The sequence below is a fragment of the Convolutriloba macropyga genome, chromosome 1 (assembly GCF_964194025.1).
Source record: "Convolutriloba macropyga chromosome 1, txConMacr16.3, whole genome shotgun sequence".
Classification (NCBI taxonomy): Eukaryota; Metazoa; Xenacoelomorpha; order Acoela; family Convolutidae; genus Convolutriloba; species Convolutriloba macropyga.
In genome coordinates this window covers 3,906,443-3,920,264 of record NC_134468.1, presented here as the reverse complement: position 1 = coordinate 3,920,264, position 13,822 = coordinate 3,906,443, and the positions used below count along the sequence as shown (strand labels likewise).

The 13,822-nt window shown below is 42.6% G+C and overlaps 1 protein-coding gene across 1 annotated transcript in view; it reads left to right on the top strand.

Annotated features, from left to right (window-relative positions):
- Nucleotides 1-13,822, top strand: part of LOC142344447 (uncharacterized) — a 251,125-nt gene that overhangs the window by 198,259 nt on the left and 39,044 nt on the right. The window contains exons 59-63 of the mRNA XM_075396101.1: nt 9,437-9,611; nt 10,032-10,199; nt 10,997-11,164; nt 11,426-11,545; nt 12,279-12,476. Of these exons, the coding sequence (XP_075252216.1) occupies nt 9,437-9,611; nt 10,032-10,199; nt 10,997-11,164; nt 11,426-11,545; nt 12,279-12,476 (829 nt within the window). The remainder of the gene's footprint in view (nt 1-9,436; nt 9,612-10,031; nt 10,200-10,996; nt 11,165-11,425; nt 11,546-12,278; nt 12,477-13,822) is intronic.

Below are 13,822 nucleotides of genomic sequence, written 5' to 3'. Positions count from 1 at the left end.
CTTTTGTTTCCTTGTCACTTTGTTTCCTTCTATCCCCCGTTTATCTGTTGTATGATGTATGTTGAGTTTCTACTGTAGTAAAATTTCTCTCTGCTAGTATGCTGGTTTGTTGTGTAGTCTCATTCCTTGCTAGGGTGTGACTTAAGTTCATTCTTGAGTTACGGCTGGTTTGTTTCGTGACTTTCACCACACTGGTTTGCTAGCAATTTGTTGTAGCTTTATTAATTTTTGTAGTATGCACTTTTGTTGTCTGGGTAGGGTGGTTTGCTAGGGTGTGACTTAAGTTTGTTCTGGAGTTACGGCTAGTAAAGTTCCTGACCTTTTCGACTTTTGGTTATACTACACTGTTGCCGTAAATTGTTTCATGTTTGATGTTTTGATGCCGTTAATAAAGCCCCATAATGGGTTGTGCTAGTTTACCTGGCAGTAGCCCCTCTCCTTCTTTCTAGGGTGTGACTTAAGTTTATTCTGGAGTTACGGCTAGCTTGTTTGGTTGAGTTTGTTGCTGTGGTCTGCTAGCATCGATCTTCCCGCCTCCTTGCTTGTGGCTTGCGCCCCGCCCGTGCCGTTTTCCCGTTTCGTCGCGCGCCATCCGCCCGACGTTTTCGCCCCGCCCGTGCCGTTTTCCCATTTCGTCGCGCGCCATCCGCCCGACGTTTCCGCCCCGCCCGTGCCGTTTTCCCGTTTCGTCGCGCGCCATCCGCCCGACGTTTCCGCCCCGCCCGTGCCGTTTTCCCCTTTCGTCGCGCGCCATCCGCCCGACGTTTTCGCCCCGCCCGTGCCGTTTTCCCGTTTCGTTGCGCGCCATCCGCCCGACGTTTCCGCCCCGCCCGTGCCGTTTTCCCCTTTCGTCGCGCGCCATCCGCCCGACGTTTCCGACCCGCCCGTGCCGTTTTCCCGTTTCGTCGCGCGCCATTCGCCCGACGCTCCCGTTTGTCCGTCCGGTTTCCCGTTGCGTCGTGCGTTATTCGTTCGGCGTCTCTTCCCGTCCGTCCCGTCCCCCGTCCTGTCCCGTTTCGCGCTTCCTGCGCACCGTTCTTTCTTTCTTTCGCCGGGTACTATTGTACTCGACGAACATCTTTGCTCCTTGGCGGTTTGCTAGGCAAACCGTCACACTAGGGTTCGGTATAACCCATTTGTGTTGTGCTGTTGCATGTGTGTGTTCTCTATATTAGTACTAAATTAAACTTGTGGTTCCTGTTTTCATAAGATCCTTATCTTAAGACCATGACAACTTTGCAGGACAAATTCAACAAACTTTATAGTGCGAGGGCAAAATTAGAGGCTGAACTTAATAACATCTATGGTGAAATTAACAATGCTGTTGATAAGCAAGACAGGAAAGTTAAGATCGAACGTCTGCTTGTGAAGTGCAAAGACGCTTTTATTAGAGTAGTTGATAAAAATGAAGAGCTCTTTGATCTGGCACAAAAGACTGAAAATCCCGATGCTGCCTGTAAGAACCTTGAAAAATGGTTAGAGACTGTAACAAAGAAAACTGATGAGTTCATTGCTGCTGCTCGAGGGTATATCAATTCGGTCCATGACAAAGAGACAGCAGAGCAGTATACCTCTCACCATTCAAAATCAAGTTCATATATGACTTCCTCAAAAAGATCAAGTCAGCGTCAACGAGACTTAGAACTATCTAGACTCAAAAGGGAGGAACTTGAGAAACAACATGAAGCAAAGCTTCGCATTGCTAGACAGCGTCTCGAAATTGAAAAACAAACAAAATTGCGGGAATTGGAAATTGAGCAGCTTGAGGAGGATCATCGCAAGGAAGTAGCTGCTGCAGCCCTTGAGGAAATTGAGTTGATGACAAAATCATCAGCAGACGGGTCTGGTACAGGCAAAATGAGTGGGCTCTTTACGGAAAGAAGTTCAGTCAAGAGCAAAAAACTTGTTCAAGATTGGATTAATTCGTCACCGGCCGGGAACATGGCAGATGTTGCAAACGAACCAAGTTTGCACTTTTCTGGTTCCATCGCCCTATCCAACCAAGCAATTGTCTAACGACCTTCTTCAGCTCAACTACCAAACTCACACTTCAATCTCAATACACATGGTCAAGTTGAGGCCAACATCAACCTCCCTGTCCATGAACCAAGTAGTAGAACCAATGTAACCAACGATTCACATGTTGCAAACATTATCATGCAAGAGCAGCGACATCCTCAATATACGCCTCCATCACCACCAATAAACTTTGGTATGCCAACTCAACTAAACGCCACAAACACAGCCCGACAACTGTCTCAAGCAACAATGCACTTCGATGGTTTACAGTTAGATCATCAATTCCCTCGCAGGTCGAGCATGCCGGTACAGTTGAATTTAGTCAGCCCTTCGCGTTCACTACCTTTAAACACACTTGTAATGCTCCGCTAGCACTTAATCCGCAACAAGCACACATAAATGTACCAGCCCCTCCATCCCCCGTCCTAAACCCCGCACCACCGAATTTTCCGTTAATCCCACCAGCATTCCGCTTTCCTCCTTCGCCGCCACAAGCACTCCCACTACAAGCCACTAACCCCGTGGCGAATAATGTCAATCTGTTACCCCATTCTCCTCCTGCACCATTCATTTCTTCCGCAAACAATTTCGTGCCTCAATTAAATCATCCACCACCTCCACAAAAGAGTTTTCAGCCCCAAAACTTTGTGCCCATAACCCACGCACCTCCTGTTCCTCCAGATCCAAATGTCTGGCGTTTTCCAGCAGCAGTCCCACCTAATGCATTACCACTTGTACGTACATCTGCAAATTTATACACCGTACAACCGGCCCCGTTAATCAACCCTCATATATCTACATCGCACCGCTCCCCTCATGCACAAGCAGCAGCAGGCGCTCAAAATTACGTAACATCAGACTTCATGTAAGCGAATCCATTTAGTTCTTCCACAGGTACCGCCCCCACCTTTGTCACTCCGATCATTCCGCCAACGTATGGAGCTACCGTTCCGAACCCGTTGTGTTGGGGTGGCCCGCCGCATCCCACACCTTCGGCTCCTTCTTTGGACTCTGCGGATTTGATAAAGCAGTTGGCGGACGCAATTACTTGTAAGAAGAACGATCCACTGCCCGAGTGGAAGTTGTCACAATACAATGGTGATCCCCTGCAGTGGCACGAATGGTTCGGACAATTTAAAAGCGCCATAGACGCACAGTCCTTGACTGATGATGTCAAGTTAACATACTTAAAAACTCTTGTAACTGGAAAAGCTAAAACCGCCATCGCTGAGTTCGCATACTGCGGTGTAATGTACAAGGACGCACTTAGGACACTCGAACGTAAATTTGGCCAACCACAGGCAGTAGTCAGTGCACATTTAGAAAAACTCAGCTCTTTTCCACCACTAAAGATGCACAATAGTGATAACATCATAAACTATTCTGCAACAATTTCAAGTCTTGTTGGAGTCTTTAAATCACTTTCATATGACGCAGACCTTAAGAGCGCCTCACTTCTCAACACGGCTGTGCAAAAATTGCCGCCCAATCTGAAAGAATCCTGGTCACTCTTCACAGTGAAGAAACATTGGGTTAAGCCAACACTCCTTGACTTCAACGATTGGTTGAAGGAGAAGGCCGAGGCACATGATTTAATGAAACAAACTTCATCGAAGGCAAGAACTGAGGATAACACCAACTCAGTAGTAAAGACCAAAGTTGCCTCAAGAACTTTTGCTGCTAATACACAAACTAAGGGCACTCAGAGACCAGCCTCAACATCGGCAACGCCTGCAACCCCTCGCTGCATTGTGTGTAAAGGTATCCACCGCATCTGGGAGTGTAGGGTATTTAAAGAAAAGTCTCCCACTCAGCGAGCAAAGGTAGTGGCTGAAGCAAAACTGTGTTTCTCATGTTTGAGAGAAAAGCATATGTTTAGGCAATGCCCAAATCCCAGGAAATGCAGGAAGGACGGTTGCAACAGCTCCCATAACACACTTCTTCATGGAGCTGAGAGGGTGTATCCACCAAAATCCCCTTCAAACAACAACAACATTAATTCTAATGCTGGCGCAAATCAAAGTAAACTTCCTAGTGTCCAATCATCGAGTAAGACCACTACTTTGTCATCTGTGAGTAATGTGAAAGGCCTCCTTCAGGTGACTGAATTACAGTTGAAGAGCTCCTCCGGTAAAGATACCACGGCTTTAGTTTTGTGTGATACCGCTTGCAGTAACTCTTGGGTGTCCAATGATCTTGCAAATAGACTTGGTTTGCACGGTACAGCATTGAAATTAACAGTCAAGGGTATAAATACCGAGGAGGTCGTAGACACTAAGTTAGTTGAACTAATTGTAACACCACGCGACAACCAAGCATTTGAACCATTTAAAGTCAGCCCTTACGTAAAGCAAAATTTGAATGTAGGTGCCGATGTCATTAACATTAAAGCACTTCAGGAAACATACCCGCACCTAGCAGTTCTAAACCCGGTTACATATTGCTATGGAAACATCGAGATGATACTTGGACAGGATGTGTATCATGCCATCCGCCCGTTAGAGTACTTCGCTGCCGACGAGAAGTCCTCGCCCTTCGCTGTTCGCTTGCCCATAGGTTGGGTTCTAAGCGGCCCCCTACCGTCTTCTTCAGGTTTAGTCTCGACTTGTTTCAAAGCTAATATGGAGCAGGATTTTGAACTCGCTAGTCAGGTAAAATCTTGGTACGACATGGAGTCGTACGGCGCACTTAAGCAAGTAGACCCACGATCCGCCTCGGATGCACGTGCGCATGAAATTCTTGAAAACACCACCGTGCATAATGGAAAAAGGTACGATGTCGGAATGCTATGGGCTGAAGATAACATCGAACTGCCCAACAATTATTTCTCAGCGCTTGTTCAATTAAAGTCTTTGGAAAAGCGGCTCACGAAAGATCAGACATTAAGGGAAAAGTACTCGAGTACCATCAAAGAAGACTTAGACCAAGGCTACGTAGTAAGGGTCAAAGATGCTCATAAGGTGGAAAGTCGCTCGGAACGAGAGTGGTACCTACCACACCATCCGGTTGTTAACCCGAACAAGCCGGGCGAGGTTCGTAGGGTACTAAACGGAGCAGCAAAATTCCATGGCGCATCTCTTAATAAGTCATTACTCACCGGACCTGACCTACTGCAAAACCTAATCTATGTACTCCTACGGTTCAGACAACATCCATTTGCCGTATCCGCCGACATCGAGGGAATGTTCCTCCAAGTTGGAGTGTTACCATGTGATCAGCCATCATTGCGCTTTTTGTGGCGGGAGGACCCCACATCAAATGTTGTGGTACACCAGTATAAGCGCCACATCTTTGGTGCAAAAGATTCGCCCACCTGCGCCAACTACGCACTTCAACGCACGGCAAGTGATAATGCTAAGGAGTACCCAGAAGCTGCAAAAGCCGTCCTTGAGAACTTCTACATGGACGATTACTTAGACTCAGTGGAATCCCCCGAGAGGGCCCTCACTAGGTCGAAGGAATTGGTACATCTTCTCCATTTAGGTGGGTTCAAGCTTACTAAGTTTGTAAGCAATGTACCAGATCTGGCTGACCGAATTGATGGGTCTGCTCAATCCACTGAACCGAAGGTCATCGTTTCATCCAAGGAGGAATCAATGCACGTGCTTGGACTTAAGTGGGATCACAACAACGATACTCTGGTTGTGAGTAGGGGTACTAACAGCACCATCACAAAAAGTTTAACACAGCGCTTGGTCTTAAGTCTAGTGTCGAAGGTCTACGACCCAATTGGTCTTGTCGCACCGTTTACCGTTGGTGCTCGGTTAATCTTGAAAGACATTTGGCGTGTCAATGGACAAAGTTGGGATGACGAGTTACCTAAAGACACAGTTGATAGTTTCCTTGCCTGGTGTATTGAACTGCCGCGGTTAGCTGAGATCACTATACCGAGAAGTTACTTTTCAGGACCATTCCAACATCTTGAACTCCACATGTTTGGTGATAGCTCGCAAGACGTATTCAGTGCAGTAGGTTTCCTTAGGGCTCAAGTAACTTGCAACTCCGGGGAGATTATAACAGAGCTGTCGTTTGTCTTGGGCAAGGCCCGTGTTGCACCTATGAAGGTAATGACAGTTCCTAAGTTAGAATTACAAGCCGCTCTCCTCGCTGCCCGTTTAAAAAGGGAAATCTGTCGAGCATTAACGGTTACTGTGGACAAAGTTTTTATGTGGACAGATAGTACCATCGTCTTGCAGTGGATAAACTCAACAAACAAACACCCCATCTTCATTGCAAATCGTGTTAGTGAAATCCTGGAGAACACCAGCGTTGACCAATGGAACCACGTCGCCACTTGTGATAATCCGGCAGATGCCGGCACGCGTGGTATGTCCGCTGAAGTTTTGCAATCAAGTAGCTGGGTGAGGGGCCCTGACTTCTTGAGAACTAAGCAATTCCCTTTTGTACCAAATACTGACGTCGTTGATAACATCAAGCTCGGCGCTGTAACCAAGGAACAAGATGATGACTCCATCTCATCTTTAGCCGCATCCGTAACCAAGCCCCCTAAGGAACAAAGTATTAATCTAATCCCGTTTGATAAGTTCAGTTCTTATCAAAAATTACTTCGTGTCACCGCATATGTGCTCCGTCTTTTACCATCTCATGAAAGTTACCGTACCGTAGACGGCAGCATAGCCGACCCTGTTGAGCTTGACGAAGCCGAGCGTCATCTCCAGTACTTGGTTCAAGGAGAGTCCTTTAATACTGAAAGAAAGGATCTTCTTGACAACAAATCCGTTAAGAAGAGCAGCCGCATTGCTCAGTTTACTCCGTTTATTGGACCTCATGGTCTCATCCGTTCCTCTGGTCGACTCCGACGGCTAGTGGAAACTGACTTTGACACTAGGCATCCTATCGTGCTGGATGCGCGTCATACTTTTGTTAAACTGTTTCTGCGGCATACTCATTTGAAGAACCATCATCAGGGCATCGATTACTTAAGGTCAAAGGTACAAGAACGTTATGCCATCCTAAAACTACGTTCTACACTGCGTTCCATCAAATCAAACTGCGTCTTGTGTAGAAAGTTCCGTGCAGCAACCATTCAACCTATCATGGCAGACCTCCCAAAGGAGAGACTCGCATACCAGTCTCCTCCCTTTACCAACACCGGGGTTGATTACTTCGGCCCATTCTACGTCACAGTTCGTCGGACTACCGAGAAGAGGTGGGGATTTCTTTTCACTTGTCTCACTACTCGTGCTGTCCATGTTGAAGTTGTCCCGTCCATGGACACTAGTTCCTGTGTAATGGGAGTGGAGCGGTTCGTCTCCCGTCGGGGCACTCCTGCTATTATTTGGTCGGATAATGGTACGAACTTCATTGGAGCGGAGAAAGAGCTCCGTGAATGTGTGGAAAAATGGAATGCGCTTAACATCGCTGCCAAACTTGCCAATAAGGGCATTAAGTGGAGGTTCAATCCACCCAGTGCGCCACACCAAGGTGGCATCTGGGAGAGGTTAGTTCGTAGTTTTAAAAGAGTACTGTATACTATCCTCGGTACGCGTCGCCTCACAGATGAGGTGTTGAACACTACTTTTTGTCTGGTCGAATACGCACTAAACTCACGTCCCTTAACGCCCGTAAGCGCCGACCCGTCCGACCTAGGCGCAATAACACCTAACAATTTTCTACTCGGTAACCAAGTAACCAGAATTCCGTCCATCGTTGGCGCCGACGAGTTTGATCATCGTAAGCGGTACGCCCGTGCACAGTCATACGCCAATGCAATTTGGGCACGTTGGCTCAAGGAGTATGTACCTGCACTGAACCGTAGATCTAAGTGGCAGACGCCTGCCGAGCAGCACCTCAAGGTCGGTGATTTAGTTTGGATCGTTGAAGAAAGCAACCCTAGGGGTTACTATCCAACTGCTAGGATTGAAGAACTTCGGTACGGCTCCGACAGCGTCGCCCGCTCGGCCGTCTTGCGCACGTCATCCGGATCGCTCGTCCGCCCACTCGTTAAGCTTGTACCGATCCTCCCAACATTTTCTTCCGGGCCGGAGGATGTTACTGAGTAAATAAAAAGAGCAGCGAGGATTGAAATGCACTATCGAGCGAGAAAGTATTACGTCATAATCTCTTAACCATGTAAGCCTTACGAAAAGATTAAATGCACACAAAATACGTTCTATTTGGCATAGAAAGCTCGGAAAAAGTTCGTTAAACATAATTTTCGTTGAGCCTACTAATATACTGAATCGATTGCGCTCTTTTTAGGCTTAATATTTTTATGTTTCGAAAACGTATCGGTGACCAATCTGAGCTGAAAATCGGCTCAGACAAAATACCTGCTGGCAGATACAGCTAGATTTGCCGGGCCATTTAGATGTGCTTTTTTGCCTTGATGTTACGATATACAGTTCGCTATATACATCTCGATAAATTTACGATTGTCTGAATTTATCAGCTTTACACATAAGAGACAAACAGAAGCAAAAACACTTAAAAGTTGACATATAATTTTTTTTAAAATTTTTTATTTTATTGTAAGTCTTCAAAAACCTTGTTTATGCTGCTGAATCTACCCAGTATCAAATTGAGGTCCTGAATATTTTGGACCCCTAAAAAACAAAGTTTGGAAACTTGAGAAAACGATCCAAGGGATTGAAATTGCAATGCATAGTTTAGGTATTTTTTGTTATTTAGCGTTGAAAATATTATATACATAATTAACAATAGTATATTATTAGTATGTGAATGAACAATAACATACTTTTTGAGTCAGAAATAATTTTTTTTCTCTGAGTTCGTTTTAACGAAAATCATTGTCGCGTTTTTAGCCATCAGAACGGTCAAGCTACTTTTTTCTAATTCCTTGGTTATAACACCTGTTTGCCGATGTGCTCTCAAAAACATTTTCGAAGCCCTTGTTGTGGTCAGAGAAAAAAATTCATCTTATTTGGATTTTTACATTTTGTTGTCGAACTCTGAGTTTAAAAAGAATTTTTTGCTGATAATTTCTCAGCAAGACAGTTTTTTTGCGGCTCTTTGGTTGTAAGGGAAGAACTTATAGTTTGCACTTTTTGAAAGTTTTGTTGAAAAAATTTTAACTTCTGCATTGCAATTCCTTGAATTTTCTGATTAGACCTGGAATTCAATGTTGCTGACCCATGGCTTTCTTCGTTTCTTGAAAGGACGGACAGTGAAGCAATTTTTCAGTTTTTGCGGTAATTGTGAAATAAGAGACTAAAAACTCATTTCTGTCCCACATTGGGACTTCAAATTATTACTCATTGTTCCTGTCTCCTCTTCTCTCGTAACCCACGGAAAAGGTTTTCAATTAGTAGGCTGGAGCAGTTCCTGTGCGAAGCACAGCTGGTGCCAATCCCCCTTGATTTAATTTATAACAGTCGTGATTAAATGGTGAGGTGTTAACTTTTGTCATTATTGTTGATCCGACTAATGTTCTTAGATGTGAAGACGGTGTTGAGGAGAAAGTATCCGAGTTTGAGGGTGAAAAGGACAAGAGGAAGTCTTTGAATGATATGCTGGACTCATTCATGGAGATGATCTCTTCCTCTGAGAAAGTTCTCTCTGAGATGGATACTTCTAACTCGCCCGCCGCAAATGCGCTACTAAAAATACAGGTATTCTTTACAGCTTTATCGCTTTTAATATCACAAAATCCATGATTGTGAAAGATCCGCGAATGAATACCAATATATTTTTGCAATACTTTGCCATCGTGCGACTTTTTTGTCATTTTTAGAGAGCTATGTGAGTTTACTGCCAAAAAATTAATTCTTGCATAACTCTCGGGGAAATTCTCTTGCCTCTCACAGCAATATTTGAAATCTGTTTAACTGCTCAGCAGATTGAGAAAAAATATTTGCCAATTTTTTTCTAATTAATGTTTCAAATTCGATGCATCATATGAATAAGGACACAAAACTTTTCAGTTTATAAGTGTACGATAAATCACTTAACATTTCGCTTGACTGCGGTTGTAGTCTTTTAAATTTAGTGACGTATTTTCAAGTCAATAGAACGTGTTAATTTGAATTTAGTCTTTGAAGACCGCGTGTGAGAGTGAACAGAATAGAGTGGACAGTGAACTGAGAGATTGTCAGACAGATTACCACAGGAAGTCAGCCACTCTTCCCTCTAATATCGGACACAAGTGGAAAGAGGTCACTGACAGGTTCAACAAACTGTCTCTCACTCTCAAAGAGAAGGTCGGCTATTATTCTAAAGTTTATGGGTTCACTTGCTATCAGCTGGTGTCAGTTATCAGGCGCCCCCGAGAAAGTGCATAAAAATTAATTCAAAAATCGTGGCACGTTGCGAAATTTTTTTGAATTCGAAACTATCACTCGAAATTTTTTGAAAAGTTGGTTTTGACTTGGGAATCAACTTGCAAGTGTTACCCAAATCTTGGCTAAGACTTGTAAGACTTGTTTTAAGACTTGCCCAGTACTTAAAAACGAAATAAGACTTGGATTTAGACTTGCCCAGTACTGATATTGACTCGAAGTTCGGCACGGGTATTTGTTCTTGAGGTAAATGATGGCACTATCAAGCGGTTTGGTTCACGATAAGTAATAATTCTTAGGGTTCAATGATCAACTGTAATGTTGCTTTTGGCATTTCATATAGAGCTCTAATCCAGCCTAATGAGGAGAGATTTTTATCAAAGGAATTCTCTCAATGTCGAGTTGAAACGTCGCGTCTCTTGTCTGTTAATATTAAGCTTCTTTCCGGCCAGAAATTTCATTAAACAGTTTTCGAACGACATATTAAACCATAAAATTTCTTAGCAAAATGAGAACACCGGAATTAGGTTGCGGGTTTGATCAGCCCTTGGCGAGCTCCGACGGTAATCTTGCAAGATTCTTGCAAATGACGGTTATCTTACAAGATCTTGTAAGATTATACGTTATTTCACAAGATTCTTGCAAGATCTTGCATGAATCTTCCAAGATATCAGTCGGTTTATGGCTAGGGAGTTTAAGAATCTTACTCGTGATTTCAGGAGTTTGCAGCTCAAGAGGTGAAGAATTTGGAGTCATTCTGCAGTGACACTGTTCAAACCGTCACTAAGGATCTCAGCGAGTGTCAACAGGAACTGGCCAATGACGAGGATTGCATGACAAAGATCTCAGATCAGAATGCAGCGATTGCTAAAGCTGACAAGAACAAGGTAACAGCTTTTGGAATTTTCAATTGTTTTTTTTGCTACGTTTCCTTCCTGGTGTCGGACCTTTATGTGCAGCAATTCTCTCATTCTGAGACAGCGAATTGGTTATATTTTCAACCCTTGGCGAAAACTACCTCACATACCATGTTTCTCTTCTTGACATTTTTTTGTTAAGTTTTCGCTGCTCGTTTAATTCTTCAAGACAAAGACAAAATATCCAAGAAACAGCGTCACGTGATGTATTTCAATTATTTTGATTTTTAGGAACTGATGAAACGTGTGTCTGGGTGCAAGAATTCGCTAAAGAACATAGAAGACATGGCTGCCTCGCCTTCTCAGTCCAAGAACAAGATCTCTGTCGCCTCAGCTACCAAACCCTTGAATGTCAGTGACGTTTGTGTTCTTTTTTCAAATATCGATATATCCAAAAACATACATTTGTCCACGAGTTTTAATACGACGAGTTAAGTTCCCGTGTGATTAATGGAAAGATGGCATTAATAAGTTTAAAGGATAATAGCATCGCAGAAGTCGTGCGCTATCGTGTTATCATGGATTAAATGGAACGCCAACAAATGGATTATTTCTCGATTCGCTTGCTAAGGGAAAACAACTACAATCTCATTGTCACCCCTCAGTCAGTCCTGTGACAGAGGTTTTTGGTCATTTGAAAACCCGGTATGACTTAATGTAATACAGGAGTACTTCCAAAAGGAAATAAAAATCTGCAAATGCCATCAATGGAATACTTTTTCTACAGAAACTCAAGCTCAACTTACCTATTTAGTGGAAGTACTTGAATTTTAGCACTAATAAAAGTCATATATATAATTCATGGAAACCATAAAATGTTATATATTAGTTGTGTCATTTCTTAGCAGTCTTATTACGCTCTTATGGATATACAAAAAGCTAGATGGCGACATCAAAATCAGGGTTAAGTTGAGGAAAATTGAAGATTGAATATCATCGAAATTTATAATTCTGTGTTTTTGAAATGGACACTTGAATTTAGAATTACTGAAATGCTGATCTGTTGAATTAATTTCCATAGTTATGATAACCAAGTTAATTATAATTAAATATTCTCAGTTTTTTATGTAGCGATTGTTTTCAGGCCACCGCGGATAGACTGACAGAGAAACTACAAGAACGTCAGGCGAAACTCAACACAGGAGTTGACAACTGGCAGCGTGCGATTTCATTAGCTGAAGAGTTGTCCCAAGCGACTGAAGAAGCAGGAAACAACGTGAAGGACGAGAATGTGATCACACTTACAGCTGAAAAGATTCAAGATTATCAGAGCGAGATTGAGGTTTGGAAAACTTTTCATTTTGTTAGTAATATCGGGGCGTAGGATATTAGGCGAAAGTTCGCGATTAGGCGAAAAAAAATTCTGTAGACACTGGGCAAACATTTTCAACTTTGTATAATATCTCTTTAAATAACTTTTTATAATGTTTGTGGAAATTGGGCAAACATTTAAAAGTTTTCAGAGTGGCACTTAAAAATCCACTTGACAATATGAACTAGTCAAGTTTTCCTAACAATTTTCCCCGCATGCATATGTGTTAAAAAGAAAATAAAGAATAAAAAATGTGTTATTAAATAACGTATTCATTACTGCGTCATAACGTTTCATTGAGCCATTGGGCAATAATATGAAAAAACCGAATTGATTTAGAAACTGAATTGGTAGACAAAGTTTGAAAAAAACGGAAATTTTTTACTATATTTTGTGACGCATTTTTTGGTGGGGACAAATGTTAGGGACACTTGACTTGTCAAGCGGATTTTGAAGTGCCCCTTTAACGTGTTATAATTGGTGTTCACCTAATTTTCGCAAAATCTAATTTGAAAGTTGTCCTACTAATAGTTTTAGAAGTTGCTTTACCTTATCGAGTTGTCGCCGCATATCCCATCCCCCGGTAATCTTTTCCAGTTTGCGGCATATCTTTATTTCACAAATTGACTAGGCCTTCACACGTTAAACAACAAGTTGGCTCGGTAATGTGCGTTCGCTCATAAAGTACTGACCCCGCTCATCCGCATTTTTGGCATAAATGTCTACAAATGAGGAACAGATTAAAAAAACCTAAAAATTCAAGTATTTTTTAAAAAATGTGAATGGACAAAAAGATCGCCTCCAACGCATATAACTCAGTGGATTAAAAAACTGCCGTATTAGATAGATGAGATCAGCCATTATTAAGAAAGCAAGTCAAGACGAATAACAAAATCAAACAACGATAACAAAAAACATTAATTGAATTCAAAACTTTATGTCCTTTTTTAAAAAAGAAACCTTACTTACAAGGTCAAAGTAGCGTCAGATGAAACTAAAACTAAACTAAGTAACATGCACTTCACTGGAAAAGATCAGGGACCACTCCATGACAAGGCTCGGTAACAATTAGACAAAAATGAACAAAAAACTGCAAAGCTAAAAAAAACTGCAAAGCTAAAAAACTGCAAAGTTAAAAAAACTGCAAAGCTAAAAAGAACAAAAAACTGCAAAGCTAAAAAAACTGCAAAGCTATAGAAGCACATGTGAACAAAAAATGATCCAATGTGCTTCTATAGGATGGCATTAAGACCTGTCATAATTCATTTTTGTGTGGTTACAAAAGGAACAACAAACAGAGACAACAAACAAAAACT